This window comes from Silurus meridionalis, chromosome 26 (assembly GCF_014805685.1).
Source record: "Silurus meridionalis isolate SWU-2019-XX chromosome 26, ASM1480568v1, whole genome shotgun sequence".
Taxonomy (NCBI): domain Eukaryota; kingdom Metazoa; phylum Chordata; class Actinopteri; order Siluriformes; family Siluridae; genus Silurus; species Silurus meridionalis.
In genome coordinates this window covers 16,485,711-16,507,951 of record NC_060909.1, presented here as the reverse complement: position 1 = coordinate 16,507,951, position 22,241 = coordinate 16,485,711, and the positions used below count along the sequence as shown (strand labels likewise).

Here is a 22,241-nt window from a genome sequence, read left to right as displayed (position 1 = left end):
ACCCGAGATATGCAAACAAGCTGGTTCAATATCCAGCGTTTTTTCATTTAAGATAAATTAGTGTAGGGCAAACAGTCCTACATAACCTGACTATTTAGGAAGAATCTACAGTAAATCATGGTAAAGAAGCCTTGTTTGATTTAGGATTAATATCTGGTGAATTCTCTAATCCGATTGGTCAGAAAGTGTAGGTTTATGCGACTTTTTCATTTCTTAGAATTTCTATATCAACAATTTCTCCAGGATATTAAATAGACAAAAAAAAAAGCCTTGTTGTCTAAAAAAGCATTGGTTTGGTGAAACATTTGTAAATATATTGAAAGATTTGCTTGTATGCCACCAGGAGAAGAAGTGATTTCTTGTTCTTTTTCAGTGGTTTGCCTTCTGTTCTGCTTTACAGCACAAAACCCAAACCACAGCCATAAATTCTGTGGGAAAAAGTGCTGGATGTACAGTGTGGCTAGCTTTGGTTTAATGCTTGACAGCGTAGACAAAATGCATAGTAGACAAACGAGATTTTTTTTTTGCACAAAATCTGACTGCTGCACAGGTCTGAGGAAAGCTACTGGGAAGGTAACACCAAGAAGTCCTAAATCCTTATATGAAACAATTAAAAAAATATACATTGCAGCTGCTTTTGGTTGAAAGCCATGAAGCAGGATCGGATTCCTGTATTCCCAGTATTATACACTTTAAAATACACTATATGGATAGATTTGTAAAAATCTGACCATAAGTTCTTATGGGACATTTGTTCCGCTAGATTTTGGGGTGTTCTTGTGGGGATTTGAGCTCGTTCAGCTACAAAGGTGTTAGTGGAGTCAAATGAGGTAAAGAGTCAGCGTTCTAACTCATCACAAGTTCAATAGGGTTGAGGTCAGAGCCCTATAGCAGGAGATCTTTGTATAGTTTTCCAAACAATGTAAACTATATCTTCATGGAAATGGCTTTGTGCACAGGTGCATTGTCATACTGGAACAGGTTTGGTCTCCTAGTTCAAGTAAAGGGAATATTTCATGCTACTGTATCCAAAGGCATCCTATACAGTCGTACCTTGACCTACGAGTGCATTAATGTCCGAGTTTTCCAAAGTACGAGCGGTCACTCGGACGATTTTTTGCTTTGTTAAGCGAGCAAAAAACTGAGGTACGAGCTCGAGACGCCGCTGCTAGATGGCGAAGCGAAGCCAGAAAGCGAAGATTGTGACGAAAATTAGGATAAGCAAAGAAGAAAAAGTAAAAAATTTAAGGTTTAGGGATAGGTAGTGTACAGTAGTTATAGAGAGAGTAGCAAAAAACGAGTCTACCCCCATTCCCCCCCATTCACCATTACATTTGGTGAAGAACCACACATGGCTGGAAAAGTCAGGTGTCTCAGTATTTTTGTCCATATACAATGTATTTAAAAGCAGGAGTATGAGGAGAACAGTTAGTTTAGCCATTAGTAGTACTTTTTATAGAGTTGGAGTGATTAAGATATTGAATGAAGATATTGAATGAAACCCAGATGAATTCATTCCATTGAAGCCTCGCTCACTTTATAGTGTAGCTAGTGCTAGATGGCTAGTTAGCTCACGTCAAATTGTAAATTTTCGTAAAAGATTCTTTAGACTGAATCCGTCCAAAAATGACAAGTGTGCCAAATAAAAATTATTATTATTTTTTGTTATTATTATTTATTCCATAATTTTTTATTTTTTTTATTATAAAGCATTAAAACATGATGTTTCTGTGCATTATTTTTTACCCTTGGAAATCCTAAATTCTTAATTCTGCTTGGTCAGAAGGTGTTGATTTATTTTCTACTACAGCAGCTGCAAGACAAAAAAAAGTTTGTGTGATGAATATACAATGAATAAATTTGTAATAGTTTTATAATAGTTTTAACAGATGCTTGTTTTTTTACTTTACATTGTCAAGAACTTCTACATCAACTATATTTTTGTGTGTGTGTGTGTGTGTGTGTGTGTCCGTGCTTTAGATCATTTTCCAAGGAACGTGTCCCAAGCCGGCAGGAGATTTTAAAGACCCCATGTGAGATTTCTTATTTAAAAAAAGATCAGAACACGAGGTTAGCGAGGTTCCTGCTCTTTGAAAGTTAGCAAAAAGGTCAAAAGGTTAGCACGGCAGCCAACTAGCAGGACCTTTTTGACTGATTGCGTCTGATTGGCTTATTAGTGACGCTTATTATCATGCACATTCTGTGAAAAACCAAAGACCAGATGCTACTTGGAAGGCTCCTTGCATTGTGCAGTGTGTGTGTGTGTGAGTGTGTGTGTGTGTGTGTGTGTGTGTGTTAAAGTGTGCTTTCTCTTATACCAGCTAACTCTTTTTTTCTTTTTTGTCATCACTCAGCCCTCAGTATTTGCAAAGATGTGAGACGGGTTTGCCATGTGTGGGGTCACTTCCCCACAAGTCCTAGCAAAGCAAAACAGTTTCACAAAGGGGGCCCAGCACAGCGCCACTGAATAGCACCCTCTGTGCAATGAAAAACAGCGAAGCCAGGTGTCAGACATACAAGGAATAAAAAGGGGAGTCACTGAAAAATCGAGGAAAAAAGAACTGCACTAACGTTAACATTACACGAAAATGTTTGTAAGCGTGACTGTCGCACGGAAAAGCGAACTTATAGTGAATTTCTATTGTTGGAACTTGGAGAAGTCACAAGATGAGGTAAACTCTCTTGCTACCATTCGGACAAAGATAAGCAGCAGACTTGCAGTAAGGCGTGAATAATTAGCTTGAACCACGGACCAATCCTGTACTTTAAAACGCAAAGGATGTAAACTGACCCACATCGTCGTCTAATCTGGGGATTAGCGAGGTGAAGATCATCCCATGAGAACAGGTGTAGCATCAGGGTGTGCGCTAGGCAGAAGTGCTAGTAAAGCGTAGCAAACATTCCTCCAAACTGTGGAGCAGCAAATGAACAGGCTGCTGACCAAAACGGTGGCCATATGTTACACACTTCCGGGAAGAGACTGTGTTTTTAAGAGCCTGACAATTTCCACATTTTTGCACATGCACAATATAGACAACAGTTTGGGGACACCTGACTTTAGCAGCCATATATGGTTCTTTCCCAAAATGTTACCACAAAGTTGGAGGGCTTAAAAATGTCCCTTTACATGATCTAGGGGAACATGACAATGACCCTGTGCACAATGCCAAATGATAAAACTGTAATGAATGGACATTAGCTGCCACCTACATTTGGGATGGGTTCTCTTCTGAGACTGGTCCCTCTTAAGGTTTCTTCCTCATACCATCTCAGGGAGTTTTTCCTTTTCACTGTCGCCACTGGCTCACTCATCAGGGACAAACTTATAGGCAATAAACTTGTCCATTGTTAAAAGCGCTATACAAATAGAATCAGAATTCAGAATTCAGTACGTCTTTCCGGGGTTGGAATGAAAGATCTTGAGCTGCCTGCAATAGAGCTCTGACCTTAATCAGGGAACGCTGCTCCCGCACCTGCAGGCCTTCTAAATAACTGAATTTACTCATGCCCTTGTAGCTGAACGAGCATCTTTGTAGAAGAGTGGAGGGTATTATAACAGGAAATGAGGACTAAATGTGGTATTGTATCTTATGGTCAGGTGTCCACAAAATATTTTCCATATAGTGTATTTAGAGGATTATGTGGTTTGGGACAGAACTGTCACTTTACATCGAATGTGATTTACTTGGCTTTTGGCAAGGACTTCATTCCCCACCCCACCCCACCAAAAAAAGGTAATATTCCCAATTTCCATTTTGTATTTTAGTACACACATTGCCAATGTCAGGTTGATCCGTTTAGCTGAAAGCTGTTTTCAAAGGCACCTTCAACTTCTGGTGGTGACTGGAAAAAAAGCAGAACTTCTTTAACATCCAGGGAAGGTAATACAAAAAGAAAGGTAGGCATGGTGGTTGAAATCCAGCGCTTTGTTAAGAACCGTGCGCTACCACGTGCATGATTTCAGAGCTGGGTGGGTTGGGGGACCCCTTCGGAAATTACAAGGCGAGTTAATTGCCGTTCGGCACAGCTGTAATTATTCAACTGAGTAAAAATAGTCGCCTTCAATTACTTGATCATATGGTGAAGGTGGATTTGTTGATGTTGGACCAACGAGGCGTTCCTTTTTTTTTTTTTTAAGGAAGGATTGAAGTCACCAAACAAAATCAATAAATGCTAAAAAAATTTAAATCTGTATAGAACTGCAGTTTTAGATAATGAATCAACATCCAGTAATCCTGTGGTAAAATTATTATTAGCTTTTTTGGGGGGAAAAAACTATTTTAGCCTTCTAACTGTAGAACACTAAAAATGTTATATGTTTCTATGCTAATATTTATAAGATTTGTATGTAAAGGAATGTATCATTACGGTGCTTTGTGACCAGCTCATTATGTCTTTCTCTCTCCACGGTCACATGATGGACTGCACTGTTAGAGCACGTTTCCTGCCATGTCCTCTGGAGCAGCTGCACTCGCCTACGGGCCTGCAAGCGCAACCCTGTGCTGTCAGAACGCCGCATGTCAGCGTGGGCATCAAACCACGCACAAGCGCACCGGCAAGCCAGGGTTAAAGCTTCCGATACGAGCTCTGTGAATACCATATAGACCATTTGGATGTAGCTCATTCTCATCAAAAATACTTTTGAAATACATCTATTAGAAAAAAAAATCCTGAAACACTGCTATCTACTATGGTTTGGTTTTCCAAAAGGATATGTCGAGTTCGAAAGTCATCGATTTGTCCATTTTTAATTTGTGCCAAAAACAAATCTTACAAATTTGTAAGATTAAATGCTAACAAGAAACATCATCGTTAACCACATTTGCGTGGTGTCTGGTTATGACGGTTATATAAATAAATAAATAAATAAATAAAATAAACTCTAAAACCGATTCAGCTTTAACCTTGTACAATGTAAAAAGAGATGCTCTAATGATTTGAGCCACTTTAATGTCTAAATGGCAACGTGGAGGAACACTGCCAAACCCTGAAGGACATGAACAAGAGGGGAGAGAGACAGAGGGTTGAAGGATTGATAAAATGTATTACTTACAAGTTCCTCTGAAGGAGTTGCTATTATAGAAATGAAGACCTACTAAGAATTTCAACTTTGATTGCACCATGATGTGGAAAAGGCCACCTTTGCCTCCATTCATGCATCCATTGACAATAACCACTTTACCTTGGAAACACAGTTTATATAGCATCAATATTAACCTCATAAAATGACCCTGGGATTTCACACCTAGGCCTTTGGTGGTATCCTACCTGGATCAACCCACCACTTAATACCATCAGTATGACACCATGGCTATAGAAACCATTAGTATTATACAGAAACGCAGCATTACGGACAAGAGTCTCAAACTGCAAGAATAAATGGCATTACTGAAGCAAGAAACCCAATAAACAGCTGTACCGCATACATAATCTCTAGCAGAAGCATCAATATTAACCTAATAAAATGACCCTCGGATTTCGGTGCATTTCTTCTGGTTTTCCTGGGCGGTTAAAATGTGTTTTTTGTGCCAATTCTATGGGAAAGAAAACACAAAAGTATAAATGAAAAAGCTTAACATCTGTTTTCAACTGTTTTGGCTGTTCTTAAAAAGTCCATATTGTAAATGTCCTTGTAAGTGTGTGTGACCAAAAAAAAATTTCTCCTCGGTCAGCGTTATTGTATGCCTGCTAGATGGCCCACGGCTGAAATCTAATTGGATAGAAACTCCAACGGAAACGGACACTTGGCTGCGCAGCGTCTAGTCGAAAAGCTATGAAATGAAGAGAAAAGGCTATTGGAAATAATTGAATACATATCCATTGACAAATGAATTAAAACATTAGTTCAAAAGTTTATCATGCTCATATGTGGTTCCTCCACAAAATGTGGCCACAAAGTCTTCTAGCATTGCCATTTCCCTGGAAGCGAAGGGTCCAAACATGGTGTAGTGGATAAACTGAAGTGTCCCGCTCAGAACCCTGAACTTCAACTAAATAAATAAATTATTACCTGGAAGTCACGTATTAAGCACGATGATCCACGAATTATTAACTTGTCAATCAACTTACACAAGTCGTGGCTCACACGGTACTTAGTTCTCGACCCTGAACTCTCAATGTACGGTACGGTATGTTCTCGATATAATACAGATTTACGTGACAAAAAAATCCAGCTTGTATAATAAGTAGCAAAATACTCAAACTGTGTGAAACTTTATGTCAAATCAACCCATGAGCACAAAACCAATGTGTTTGTTGTGTTAAGTAAAATTAGACAACTTTTTTCCCCCAACCTTTTGACCAACAAAACTATTTTCCCTACAGCAATGTATAACTCCAGTTTGTATTTGTGTTTTTTCTTTTTTATATATATATACCCATCCTTTTTAAGCAATGCACATGGGATACTTGGGGGCAGGGGGTAACCGAGTGGACAGATATACGATTCCCAGTATTAAAACATGAAAATGTCAAGGGACACAGTGGTAATGAAAAGAAACATGTGACCATATATGCACACTTTGACACAAATATTCTCCTAGTGTGTTTATCATCCACGTGCACACACACACACACACACACACACACACTCATGATTTAATTATGACAATTCCCTCTGTTGCAGCTCATTCAGCCAAGTCTCTCTTCTCTGTTTTTTTCTCACTCTCATGCTGTGTGACAGAACCCACTCACATGTTTCCACAGCCACACACACACACACACACACACACACACACACACACACACACACACACACACACACACACACACAGAGATCCCGTCTGTTCCATTTGTGATAACAGGTTCTCCCTCAGTCATTGAAACACTGAAACACTAAGAGGATTCATCTCTCTCTCTCTCTCTCTCTCTCTCTCTATTTGATAACTTTTACAGTTGTGCACCTCCAAAAAGCTTAAGGAGGAACCACACGTGGCTGGAAAAGTGAAGTGTCCAAATACCTTTGACTTAATTTACCACAAAAAAGGGCATTTTCTTAGAAAAGAAGAAAACATAATTGCACAGTAGCACCATCTTATAACAGGAGGCCTTGATGTAAATCTAATCCTGTCTGCTTTAATTCAAACATAATCTGATCCCAATGAGATTAAGGCCAGAGGTAATAGATTCACTTTAGTTTCCAGCCTTTTTTTTTTCACAGACCTCTGTGATTTTGGTTTGCTGGGTGCTTGAGTACAGAACAAAAGTGAGAGAGAGTTTTAAAAGTGTTGGCACACACACACACACACACACACACACACACACACACACACACACACACACACCTTACATGTCTGTGGAACATAAATATACTGAGCCTAGGATATCTGCCAAGCCACACAGCTTTGGGCATCTGCCTATAAGTTATGAACCCTTTCTAGCATCCAGAGGTATTTCAAATACAGGACGTTTTTTCTCCAGGGTGCCTTTGCAGACTTGTGTTTTTTTTTTCATCAAGGTTTGTGTATTGTGTTTGTGTGCTTGAGTTTTTCTCTACTCTAAGACATTTGAACTTGTTAACAATCAGGTGGTGTGTGGAAGCAGATAGAGGTAAAATGGCCACTTTAGGACCAAAGACATCGATACAAGTATTTTACAAAAGAGGTTTAGACCACCAAAAATCAGTTCTTCATACAGGGCACACAATTCGACTTTATAATGAAAGGGCTGGTTAAGTCATTCATCCAGTTTCATATATCCAAATAAGTGACGAGTTAGCGGACGATATGTGGTCTTTGTGTGGTCTGTGCATGGTCCATGCAGGTGTATGTGTGGTGTATGTGTGGTGAATGCATGGTCTGTGTGTGGGCTATATATGTGATCTATGCCTTGTATATATTGTATGTAGTCTGCTTGTGGTGTATTAGTGGTATACGCGTGGTCTATGCATGGTTATCTATGCATGGTCTATGCATGGCCTATACGTGGTTTATGTGTGGTCCATTTATGGTTAATGCAGTGTCTGTATGTGGTCTATGAGGGGTCTATGCCTGGTCTTCTATGCATGGTTTATACATGGCCTATGTGTGGTCAATGCATTGCTATATGTGGTTTGTGTGTAGTTAATGCATGGTCTATAAAGGGTTTATGCATGGTTGTCTATATGTGGTTTATGTGTGGCCTATGTGTGGACAATGTGTGATCAATACATGGTCTATGCATAGTCATCTGTGCATGGTCTAAGGGTGGTCTATGTGTGTCTACATGTGGTTAATGAGTGGTCCATATGTGGTCTATGAGAGGTCTATGCATGATTGTCTATATGTGGTCTGTGTGTGGTCACCTATGCATTGTATGTGCGTGGTCTACATGTGGTCTATGATTGGTCTATGCATGCTGATTTATTTGTTCATGGCCTATGTGCAGCCAATGTGCGGTCTTCAATACATGGTCAATGTGTGGTCTGTATGTGGTCTATGCATGGTTGTCTATATGTGGTCTATGTGTGACCTATGTGCGGCCATTGTGTGGTCATCAATACGTGGTCGAGGCATGGTCTTCTATGCATGGCCTATATGTGGTTTATGTGTGGTTGAAGCGTGGTCTATGAGGAGTCTATGCGTGGTCTAATGTGTGGCCCATGTGTGATCATCAATATGTGGTTTATGAATGATTATCTATGCATGGTCTGAATTTGGTTTATGTGTGGTCAATGTGTGGACACCAATATATGGTCTATGTGTGTCTAGATGCAGTCTTTAAGGGCTCTATTCATGGTTGTCTATGCGTAGTCTATGTGGTCATCTATGTGTGGTTTATGCGTGGCCAACGTGTGTCTGGTCTATTTACAGTATGGTCATCTATGCATGGTCTATTAAAGGTTGTCTACACGTGGTCTATATGGGTTCTTTTCATGTGTGTTTATTGTAGGGTAAGTATAAAGAGTCCAATTAGGTAGAATGCTGATGCCCTGAAAGGCAGGTACAGAGCTAAACAACCCGCTCGGATAACATCACCACCAGGTAGTTTTCATGTGAGGTCTAGCGCATGTAAGTGATGTAGTGTTGATTGAGCCATGCGGTGCAACTTAACCCAGAAAACAGAGCTAAAGAACTGTGAAGTGTTTTACATATTTGAAATGTAAAATAAATTTTGTATTCATAGAAATAATACTTTACTGCATAGAATTATCCATTATGCTGTATTATAGTGAGCACTGTGATTGTGTAACAATGCAAGTAATCCCAATTGTTTAAAATGCACTGTTCAAGATAACTAAGGAAACCCCATAAAGAAGATTTGGACCAGATACTCATAGGCTTGTTAAAAAAAATGTCACCAGGGTCTCAATTCAAGAAAAAAAAAGCACCTCAGATGGTGGAATGCCTTTATCCTTTCCCATGGTACAGAGTTGCCCGATATTGCACACTCTAAAAAAAAAAGTGTCTGACAGCACATCAGCTGGTGGCTAATCTCTAGAGGCTTATCTTATACAGCAACTAAACTGTGCTCATCCATAGCCAGGGACATCTTCATCATCACCATCATCATCTTAATTGGCCAAAACCCTATGACAAGCAGGGACAGGGTAGTTTTTTTTTCTTTTCTTTGAAATGACGACTCAGCATTTTTACGAACGAAATATTTTTTGGGCTTTATTTCATTTCCTTTTTTCTTCGTTGACCCCAATTTCCCTGAAACTACCTGCAATGCAGTGGCACTTAAGGGCCTCCAAGATGGTGCTCTATTCATTACTTAGGCTTCAGTCCCTCTCCATTCTAACTTCATACCCAGAGAACAAACAAGGTCAGGCGTGTTTGGAATGAAAGCACTAACCCGCTAGTATCACAGACAACAGTTTGACCCTTCGTCAAGACTAATGCACACGCTAAAGCTGATGATTTGAGACTAGACTTAGCAAAAACAAATACTGCTGTCAAAAACAAGTTAACGCACAAGTAACAAAAAAATAAACAAATATTAAGCATTATGTATATCAAGATAAATACGCACTACACCGCTGACTAATTTCTAATATCAGCTATCTTAAATTCTTAAATTTTGTTTCACATCGGCTACATTCTGCCCATAAATCACCAGGATGTCACCGTTTCCAGATTTGACATCTGCAAATACAACAAAGGAGGTTAACTAAGACCTTGTAGGTATTTACGACCAGGGCTGTGATTACTTTAGCGCGTGTTTGCATTCCTAGCACCCCATGTTTACACAAGCTAGCGACAGGCCTCTTGTCTTGTGTCAATTGTAGTTTGTCTCTTGTGGGTGTTTAGCAACTATTGGCACTAGTGTTAATGCTTCTGGGTGTGCACTGTTTTGGTACTAGCCTTCCAATGCTAATACTAATTTTACAGTATAATGTGAGATTGTTGTTTGATTTACAGGCAACATGGTAGGTTATGTACTCTCAAGCTAACCCCCATCAAACCCACCAGAAGCACCAAACAATGACTGCTAATGATTTCCTTTTGGTTTTAACAGCAACTAGAACATATTTGCAGGTAGGAACAAAAATTGTGAGTGGGCAACCGATGAAATGGCAGACCACAAACACCCACAGGACCAGTCTAGGAAATCATTCAAGCCTCACGTGTGAATGCATTGCATTTTCATAGACACTGTTGATTGCTTGCTGCTAGTAATAAATGTGCCTGAAAAAAGTGAATTGAAAAACTATCCCTAAGCACACAAAGCTGTAGCTATTTACTGTAATGATTCTCCGTGATTTATATAGGCTGCTTTTCAAACTAACTTTAAGAAATAAAAATAAAAAACACAGACCACCAACTATTTCCTCTACCCTCTAATTCTAAACCAAAAAAAATGTCTTAGTCAACCATGGGGAATTCCGACAGGTATCAACATGCCCAGAGGAAGCAAGTCCCTCATCCCCGGTCGCATGGATAACGGAATTCCTCGCATCAGACACGGGAACCTGTGGTGACACGCAGATGCGAGTCTTATACATGAATATGCAGTCTGAATAACCGGTTGGTGGGATGATGGTAAAATCATCATCAAAGCGTTCGCTAAACAGTAACACAGGATGCTTTCGGGAAACCATTGTAGTCTGGGACACGACTGGGGGTTATACTGTACGCAGAAACCTAGACTAAATAAATCAAAGATAGTATCAAAATATATACAATTTAATAAAGCAAGATCTCTTCGCTTATGTTGTTCTTCCACAAAATATTTGTACTTAAAAAAAAATTATAATAAAACCTACTTCCTACATTTTCAAACATGTACTAATTGTTAAGCTAGCTAGCAGCTAGCTAGTAGTGTTTTGCTAATTCCGTGTGATCAGAGCTAGCAATCAATTCAAAACTCAGGATTAAAACTGTAGGTGTTTACCATGATATTTTGACATGTTTAAGGTGAGACTTTTTTTGTTGTTGTTTGTTTATTTAAACTATTGATATTACCCGAGGTAATCCTGGGTATGAGCAATTTTTTTTGTCGAGCTACAAAAATAAAAGTTCGGGGTACACTGATCAAAAAGGTTGTCACGATGTCCTCTTTTTTGCCTGTGGTGTAAATCTTCCTTTCAATTCGACCTTCTCCTTCTGGGGTGCGTACAAGCCCGTTTCCATCAAACATCTGTACAAAAAAAGCCTTGTTGAGAACCTTGATGTGTCTCCAGTGCGAATCAAAGGGCATTAAACATTAAAAGTACTGTCGGACCCAGAAGCTGTATGAAAGTAGGGCACAGAGACTGCTAAGAGGCAGAAAAACTGTCAACGCTCCTCGCCTCACTCTACTTCTCGTTTCTTTTATTCAAGCAACGTATTAAATATGTACATTACTTTACGGTTCAAAGATTCATGCTTTTTCCACTATATAAAAAAAAGTAAAATTCATACTAAATTTGCAACCCTTATATATTTGTCAAGGCATGCTTTAAGTCCCAGGTAATGAGAGATTGGTGTTCAAACCCCAGACAAGGTAATGCCTTTAGACATCAACGAGGCTTTGTGGCAAAAGATTAAAATAAAAAAAAAGTAACACAGCTAGTCATATTCCTCACGGATTGAGACAACACCTGTCACTAACTCCCAACTCACACATTATGTCACCGAGTGGGCATGTATGAAGGTTTTATAGGCATGCTTTTAGGATGAGGGCTTTTAGGGCTTCCCTTGAGCTCTCAAACTGCTAAAATGATGGAAGACGCCTTGGGTCGACCCACCATCGGCTTGAGTGTTTTACCTGATCCACTTGTTTATCTTTGTCTAGACCCAGTCAAAACATCAGAGGACTGTGTTTGTGTGTGTGTGTGTGTGTGTGTGTGTGTGTGTGTGTGTGTGTGTGTGTTTATTCCTATCCCCTCAATCCATCTGGATCTTCATCTTGTTTGTCACCATACAGTCGTATTATTCAGACTTTTTTTTCGCCAAACATGATCTCTTCAGGGTCTTTTTCTTTTTAAATCTCGAAATAAAATGTTTTCGAAATAGAAGTTAAATGTTCATAAACCGTATGATGGTTAGAGAAGGTTGATGGTCTGTAAAGACTGGCCATAGAGATTGATATCAGCAACCCCCCTCCCTAACTACAGAGCCAGGTGTCTTCCATTGTTAATCTCCTCAGTTATACATCTGGCTGTTAAGAAAACAAAAGAAGGAATCGCTGTGACCCTGCTGTTCTGACTAATTATTCATGAGGTTGGACCCCAAACTCTCTGTCATCTCAGTCATTCACTCGGATGCTTGATTGACAGCGGGGGCTCTGCTGGATTTATTCTACTTATTTCAATGTGACATGTTACTGAGGCTTTTCTAAACACAAGCGGATAGATCCTTGCACTGATTTAATAGTTTGAGTGATTTAATGATTGATGGCAATTCACTGGACAGTGTAAGGATTCCAAGGAAATAACTGGCAACCTTACGTGTGGAGACAATACAGTGGCTGATTTGCACCTCAGAAGGAAAAGCCTAAGGCCTAAAGTTAGGCACGATTTAAAAAAGGATTTTAATAAAACAAGATGTAGAATTGTTACCTAATGTTAATGCTAAATCCAATTACAGAGCTAAGTGTCTTTATGCATTTGATTATTGAAAATCAAAAGAAAAAGCAGCTTTCGTTATAACCATAAACCAACATTCCTTCTTCATATATAGGCTTTTTAATCAAACTAAGACTCTCAAAGTCGTACAATTCTGGAGTGGATTTTAAAATGCTGATTACACACACAGTTTGAATTTGCTTTTGCGGTCTTTAAATGCACCAATGAATCAAAAGCCAATATTTTCTGGTAAATAACTGTTGCCAGTGGTAGCCAAGCTAACTTTCTGATACTATATCATGATCACGATCAACGCGTAACTAATCGGGTAGCTGTGCAGGTTGAAATTTGCAATCCGTGAGACTGTAGAAGTTGCCGATCAGTTGCTAGCCTGTGATGTGTCATGATGGATGGTTTGAAAGGAAGTTGTTTAACACTCCTTTCCACCCCGTTGTGTTAACCCCGTTGTTAGGGCAAGTGCACTTTAGGGCAAACACTGCACCGAGGATCTGTTCATGACCCTTTGAACCGATCCACCTGGCGAAGGTGGTAATAATCATAATAAAAAAGTCTCAGAGGAGTTCATCACAATAAGTCTGTAATTAAAAGTCTATAAAACTTTTATGAGAAATGTCTCAGGTAAGATTTTGTCATTGTTTTTACAATGTAGCTAAACTCAATACTCAATTGTGCTTTTCTGACAATTTTACAAACTCTAACTTTGGTTAGACTGATGTGTTGAAAAATGTGCAAGTTGATTATTTTCCTATAAGAGTGTTTATGTGTGTGTGTTTTCTAAAATGTTTTATTCCTATTACACCACATACATTATAGCAGCAATAAACCGTCATTCCATATTATTTCCCTATTAACTTAATAAAGTTTAATGACAGAAATATGCAATTCACCATTACTGGTTTTTGCTTTATCAACATTTATATATTTCGCCTAACTATCATGCTTTTTTTTTTAAAAACTTGATTTATGTAAAGTCGTTCAAGTTTATAGTTGCTCAAGTCTATATACAATCAAGTCTTTTGTTGTACAAGTTTATAGCTATTTTAAGTCTTTGGTACTACAAGTCTATATGCAATTTACACCTACAGTTATACAAGTCTATAGACATTCAATTGTATAGTCATACAAGTCTGTAGCCATTTAAGTCTATTGTTACACAAATCTACAACCATTTAAGTCTATAGTCATACAGGTCTATAACTGAAGCATTTTGCCCGAAAAGTGTACAACACTATTTCTCTGAGGCTCTGTATGTGTGTGTGTGTTTGGGGAAACCTCAAAAAGCACTTATGCTTTTTTTAAGACCAGAGGCTGACCAATCAGATTTCAGCCCTCTGATGATGTTTTATACATGCAGCCTTTACTTCCAGGTCACTGAAGGCTCATGGATGGGCATAATCAGCATCCAGAATGGCATGCTGCTTTTCGAGCTATTACTTTAGTAAGAAACACCAGTATACACTTGTATAATGCTGGTCTAAAAAAAAACAACAACAGGACAATGACTTTGGCTGCAGGGTCACTCTGGTCTGAGCAAGAGAGAGAGAGAGGAAGGGGAGGAGATGGGGAATTAAAGGAGAAAAGGAAAGAAGATAACTGCAACTTATATACACACACACTCATATACACTGACAATTAGCGCATTTCACACTTTTCTCTTTTTTATGTAGAATCATCTGTCAATATCGTATTTATTAATTTAAGTTAAAATTATTTACATTCTGCTTTTACAGTACTGTTTGTGTAACCTGCTGCTGCTGTAACACAATTTTCCTAAGTCTAAGTGTAAGTTGCGCTGCCTCCACAAGACGCCTATACTGCGGATTATTATCCGTTCCATTATTCCATATCTATTATTGTTTTGTCCTAGTGTTTATCGTGTTATAACGAAACAACGTCCATGGAACCGCCCTTGTCAGAATGTCACAGTGTATCTGTCTCAAGGCTAATATGTTACTGTATAGTATTTGTCACAGTAAATGATTGTTCCCTCACACAGTGGTTTGCCTCAGTGGTTGGGGTTTGGTTTTAGTTACAGCAGTTAAGTTTAGACGCAAACATTTCCAGACTAAAGTAATATCTGAAGCTTTATTTTATTTTAGCCTTTTTAAAATTTGACCAAATGCCAAAATGCAAACCAGGAATCATAAGGCTGTGGATTGTTTTCATCAGCTGCCACTAAGGTCGAAACTACTGTAGGAGCCCAATACACTATCCAGTGTACCAAAAAGGAAGGTAAGTCTATCATTTAGACAATTGAAGATCAATAGAGTGCTCTGATTTACCTTCATACCCTTAATGGACACCTGAATTTTCCAGCCATATGTCCCCAAACTGTTACCACAAAGGCACACAATTGTATAAAATGTTTCAGGATGTGGTCGAATATATAAATCTTCCCTTCACTTGAACAAGGAGACCCAAACCTGTTCCAACATGACAATGTCCCCGTGCACAAAGCCAGCTCCATGAAGATCTGGTTTACATGGGTTGGAGTACAAGATCTTGAATGCTATTGAGATCTGACCTTAAGCCTGATCACATCACCTACAACAGTAGCTGACATTACTAACACCTTTGTGGCTGAATGATAACAAATCTCCACAAGCGCACACTTAAATCTAGTGGAACATCTTCCCAGAAGAGTAGAGGTTATTATAACAACAAATAGGAAGTAAGGTGGAATCGGATTTTCAAAAAAACACAATGGTCCGGGGTCCACCACCACTTCTCCATAAAGTGTATTTTATAATCATAGTTGCATTTCGACAGTGTTACGGTTTTTTTCAATACTTCTGTTTAACGTCACGTTCAAATGAAAGACAAAAAGTTACTTTCATTAGCGTTCAGGTACAATTTTTTGGAACTATATGTGATTTTTTTTTCTCATTCATTTCAAAATAAGCAAGAATGAAATGAACATTATTGGTGTTCCGGAATGCGTTTTTACTGCAATGTAACTAAAAAAAATTGATTAAACTTATTTCCCTTAGAAACAGTGAGACAGCGGTGCTAAGTGTATGAAAGTCATCAGATACTGTGTAAAAACTGACTCATTACGAATCTCTAACAAAAAGAGTAGCGCAAACTAATTAGACGTCCGCGGCTTTTTTCCCCATCTTACATTTAAAGGAACTTAATCCTGAGGCGGGCAAACTACATTTCCAATAAACCACATGATTGAGAGTGAATTATTAGCATTATTAGAATACAGTTTTTGGAAAACCATTCATCATATTCAGAAATTCAATTTTAATCACTATTAATTATTTTAAATAATCCTTATCTTCTGCCTTATCATGCAACATCAGCAACAATTGTGTCTAGTCAAAGATCCCGAGGTAGAAAAAGTACCTGTGGAAATGTATTTTGATGAAGGTGCAAGCCTGTTTTTTTTGCTTCGTCATTCGTTCTCAAAGTACCATAATCATCTCATCTTCAAACACGCTACGGCCTCAAGCTAAACCACACATCCTGAGCACTTACACACCTGCGAAATTATCGCCCTTCTAAACATGAACCATCAGCAGGACTGTAATTGCACTTCGGGAATGAACGATGGATCCGTGTCTGATTTACAGCACACGGCTGTAGAATTCTTGAATCCGATGTCTTCAAATTTTTCCTTTAAAAATCGTTTCCATAGCGACTCATTTACTATGACTCGGATAGCGACCATTTCAACAGCATGCAACTGCTGTCACAGTTTTCTGCGAGTCTTCTTTGTTTGTACGAGCAATTACTTGATGTTTGCTGACAGGTCAGAGGGTTTTACGAGGAATTTTTTTATGTTGAGATTGATTTTTTTACAGAAATATGTTACCTTGCATTACCTCGGGAGTGTAAGGCTCACCAATGGCGCCATTTTTTTCAGTTCCACTAAACCACTTTTAGTTTGAAAAGCTAAAAACAATAAACAGTGATAATGACAAGCATTTAGGCTGCCAGTTTACTTTGTTTTCATTCAGCCTGAACTAAATTTATTGTGTTAGGTTGTAATTATTAAAATCATCCAATATTTGAGTCTTTTTTTGTTTTTTAGATATTCATTTGTGTTTTCGCGTCAGTTTCAGGCGGGTATGATGTTGTAGTTTGTATTGTGTGGTGACACGAAAGACAGATTTCCACCCTGTAGTCAATAAAATATACGAACTAATGAACTACTATCTAAAACTATACAGTTTTTGAGCTGCAGTTACTGCAAAACAATAACCTTTTAGCTACAGTTAGCATCAGTAGCATTATAGTGTGGACACCTGATTATAAGGTGCTTTTTGAACATCCCAGTCCACATTAATCCTCAATTAGAGCTTTAAAAACCTCCACTCTTCTGGGAAGATGTTTTACTAGATTTTGGAGTGAGCTTGAGGGGATTTATGCTCAATCGGCCACAAGGGTGTTGGTAAAATCAGGTCTTAACTGGGGCGCATTGAGTGCTACAATTCATCCCAAAGGTGTTTAATAGGGTTGAGGTCAGAGCTCTAAAGCAGGCCACATAAGATCTTCCAACGTGACCCATGTAAACCATAGAACATAGAACTAAAATCATCCAGTACTTGAGCTACAGTTACTGTTAGAAATAATCTTTCATCTTAGCATCAGTACCACAAAGCATACATGACACTCTACCTTCATTTAGAAAACTCTGTGAGAAACTATAACAGTTTAAATAAAAATTAAACGTGTTTACACACAACAAATACTGATTGTAGCATCAACCTAATTTCTATGCTCCGAGTTCGACTATTTGACCGAGAATAACGTGTCTGCCGAAGAAATTACAGCCTTACTAAGCCAAGCCTTTTTTTTTTACCCCCCCCCGATCTCAGACTGTAGAGTGTACACTTTAGCGTGTTTATTTTGACTGCAGAAACGCAGCGGGCTAAGTCTGTCTCCTCTTATTAGATGTTTGCATGGAAATATTATACACCGACCCAAACAAACACAAACGCACACTTCGGCCCGGGACCACACACTTGCACTCGTTTTTGCGTTGCGTGTTTGCACAAGCTTACGTCGGACTTTCATTAGTGATTAATCGCTCCGGCTCAGGTCAGGCCGCCCGCATACATCGAACGTGTCAACACACTCGTCGTATCGAGGCGACCCTTGACATCGGAGCGGGAGCTGAATAGTACTTTTGACTTCATCTTCATTACAGGGATTTCAAATTCGATTGACGGGTGAAACCTAAAGTGCCTTATTTTTCTTATACTACAGAAATTTTGATGAAAAATTTCTACACGTCGGAAAGCCTTCAAAGAAAAGATTATCTCCAACAGCTACAAAGCACTGATCCTGAAAACTCCTTCCAACCATTATATCAACTTTCTCCTTTACCATGGAATAATTATACAATTCATTATATTTTGTGAAAAGTATACCACACAAGTCCCTGTGCATGAGCTGTTGCTATAGAAACGATAACATGAACATTAATATAAACCTTATAAATCTTAGCTGTCGTTCCTCAAAAAATTCATCATCACCTTTGGGATGGATTAGAAGGCTGACTGCACCCCAGGCCTCCTCAATATCTGACTTTGTTAACGCCCTTTTCGCCGAATAAGCACAAATCTCCACAAGCACACTCCAAAATCTGGTGGAACATCTTCCCAAAAGAGTGGACATTATCATCACAGCAAATGGGGATTAAATAGAATGGAATGTTCAAAAAGCCCACAAAAGGTGTCCACAAACTTTGGACCATAGAAGGATTTAGAGCGTCCAGTTTCATTCTTTTGAATTTCAAGCAATCTTCTCGAGCCTGCACAAGAAAACATCGACTTTAATCAACACCAGTTTGAGATCATTTTGGCCCTCCGTCCACAGTGAGGTGCTGTTTTTGTTTTTGCACAGCTTTTTGATTTCCAAATGTGATTTTAATCTTAAAAAATTCTGATATTTAAACACAATGACAGACTTTTAGTCTGACAGGCCAAAGCTTCTGATATTTTTTTTACACATTCGCAGGGATGTGAGCGTTTTCAGATGTTTCAGTGTAGACTAACATTCCCTGCTAAAGCGTGTTCAACCAAAAACCTAGTTTTCATATCTATCCAAATGAATGTAGACATAGCTTTAATCTTTTGGAGATTAGACCCATGTGTGTAAAGGTGGTTCTGGCACTATAATTAGAATCCAGGAAGTAATCAGGGGCTGCTTGGCTACTTGACCTCAGAACAACCCTTAGACCGAAGCTCGTTGCTGACATGACCTTTGCCCCTTGTGGAGAGACACAGCGACTCTCGACCAGCCAAAGGGGGCTCGGGGAGGAGTGGAACGACAAGGCCAGCCAGTCTGCCGGTCTTATCACAGTCGTTCCAAAGCTCTCCGGGAGACTTTCAACATAGAGAACCCATGCTGTGGTCTCTGGTACATAAGAAAAGCAAACACACTCTCTAAGCATGAAGAAGGTAATCATGATCCGGTCATGCATAACACGCCTATTAAAAGTACATGACCGTTCATGCATGGTTTAGAACGAGTCCACGGCATTTGTTTTTCATTTTCACATCCCTTTGGTTTGCAGAGTATGAAGGATCACCCTTAGCGGATGGGGAGAGATCGAGAAAAGGCAACATTTCCCTATTCGAACGCCCTGAGAACTCAGGTTGCTCCGAAACCTGCGTGAAAATAAACTGCCGTGGTCGCACAAGATTTTAAAAGCCTGGAAAGCTGCACAAATGTCTCTGGCTGCACCCGAGCATCACCTTGCGACTCGGGAAACCCAGAACTCCCTCAAATCACCTTCAAACCAGAGTGACGGATTTTGATTGAGGTACAACACCTACCCTTTATACCTCGTGAACATGTTTACGAGTTACCCTCATGCAACATCCTTCTTACAAAGGAAATCCAGGTTAGATGAACAGATGTGTGTTCTGTATGCAGTGCATGAATAGTGGACCATTTTTTTCCTTAGTAATAAGCTGAGAGGAGAAGCCATGGCGCACCTTCTTTACCTTGGACAGCACAGAAACCTCCAGGAATAATCAGTAGAAGAAAAAAAAATAGACCAATCCATTAGAGCTCGGTTGTTTTGTTGGAGGTTTGGATGATTGAGACGCGAACGCGCAACCGGGGCGCGACGCAGGTGCTGGTTACGCATGCAGGCGTGTGATACATGATAATGTGGAAGGATAGAGAGAGAGAGAAAGAGAGAGAGAGAAGAGAGAAGAGGAGAGAGGGAGGTGATGGTGGTCCATGGGCTCACCATAGCACTTTAAGGATTCATTAAAGCAGACCTCGGGCATGCACGGTAGGCGAGATCCTACTTACGCACGGCTTCGAGTTTGGGATCGAGCGCGCCGGCGGTCTGCTGCATGTGGCCTATTTTGCCCTGGAGAAGGCGCACGCGTTGGCCCGTGGCGACCACGTCGTCCTCGAGCTCCTGGAAGATGGAGCACGCGTGCCTGGCCAAGTCGGCGAGCTGGCGGAGGCTGCGCGCCAGCGCCACGTTGCTGATGGAGCGCAGGTCCTCGAACAGCAAGCCCTCGTCGTTGGGCACGGCGTGTCTGCACAGCAGCTGCGGCTCCACGATCCGCTTGGCGAACGGCATGTTGGCCAAATCCGACCCAGCTCTGCACTCCTCCTGTCCTCCTCCAACACCACCACCACCACCAACCTAATCCGAAATGTGAAAAAACAGCGGGGTAAATTCAAGCCAAACTCCATAGATCCACCATCCAGGCCTCCATGGCTTCTCCCATCTCACTTCATCACATCAGGATGGAGTGCGCTGGTGCGCTGCGCTGCGCTGGAGGCGGCGGTCCCCCCCCCACACCCCAATGAAAGACTCCTCTCTCCTCCTCCTGATTCCTGCACGCCTTTCCCTGAGCTGCTGTCTTTCCCTTTTTTCTTTTTTTTTTTTGCATCCAACGCTTCGGAGGGGTTTTAAGGGAGAGGCTGAAAACGCGGGATGGAGTCATTGGGAGAAAATGTGCACCAGGAAATCCTGCACTAAAATGCTTATTATACTGTACACACACACACACACACACACATTCACTGTCCATAGTCTTGTTAACAAAGTGCAGCTGGATTTGTGAAATATATATCTATATACATATCCATACACATATCTACTCTTTCATACACTTTATAGCTTTTTTTCTTTAACCTTTGATCTGTAGTACATTACATGGACTAAAGTTTGTGACCACCTGACCTATGCACTTTATAAATATTCCATTCTATATGTAGTCCTTATGAACTGTTATAATAATGTCCACTCTTCAAAATTTTTGGAGTCTACTTGGAGATTTGTGCAAGGGTCTTAGTAAATTCAGGTACTCATGTGGGATGAGAAGACTGGGGTGCATTGCATTTCATCCCGAATGTGTTCAGTAGGGATGAGGACTGAGCTCTAGAGCAGGCCACTCAAGATCTTGCACTTTATCCCATTAAAAAACATCTCTTCATGGAGCTGCACAGGGATATATATATATATATATATATATATATATATATATATATATATATATATATATATATATATATATATATATACACACACACACACACGTTTTTTACTCGAAACATAATTACAATCCGAGTTCCCTCAAGTTTGTTTAGTCTCTGGCTCGCACTTTGAGTGCATTTTTCTTTATTAATTATTAAACTTAAAAAACATACACAACACTGGCTGGGTTATAAAAAAGAAACTAGAGTTAGCGCAGTGTCACTGTTTTTGTTCACTCCGTACCGGAAATAAACTTTGTTTCGAGCATGCATGAAAATGCTAACGAATCCATAGCGCTAGCATTAGCCACTATGCAGAAAGTGGCTATCGGCAAATGCTAGCAATATGGATTCTTTAGCGTTTTATAGAAAGTGTGAGAAGGTGTTGTCTCTTAAAAGTAAAAAATCCTGACAATTCCACACACAGGGAGTGAATTAATGAACGATGAAATGAATGTAAAGTCAGCCGAAAGAAGTATTTATATTAAAAATTTACTGTAAACACACACACACACACACACACACACACACACACACACACACACACACTTCTACATACACATCTGTATTAAACAAATGTAAACTATTGAATACAATTTTCCATTAATTTGTGCCAATTTAATTAATTACTTAGTTTAATCACTATAATTAAAAAGAGAATTGCATGAATTTGATTTATTCTATTCGTTATAAACTATTAAAACTTAACAAATTTTATATTTTTTTTAACCAAGTAGGCATTTTATAAAAAACAAAACAAATCTGTTGTTCACAGATGTTAACAACAATAAAC

General features: G+C 39.5%; 1 protein-coding gene across 3 annotated transcripts in view; it reads right to left on the bottom strand.

Annotated features, from left to right (window-relative positions):
- nhsb (Nance-Horan syndrome b (congenital cataracts and dental anomalies)) overlaps positions 1–21,154 on the bottom strand; it is a 46,123-nt gene extending 24,969 nt beyond the window's left edge. For all 3 annotated transcript variants that reach the window (XM_046840751.1, XM_046840753.1, XM_046840752.1), the window contains exon 1: positions 20,267–21,154. In XM_046840751.1, the coding sequence (XP_046696707.1) occupies positions 20,267–20,546 (280 nt within the window). In that variant the 5' untranslated portion in view covers positions 20,547–21,154. The remainder of the gene's footprint in view (positions 1–20,266) is intronic.
- Between the last annotated feature and the right edge of the window lie 1,087 nt (positions 21,155–22,241).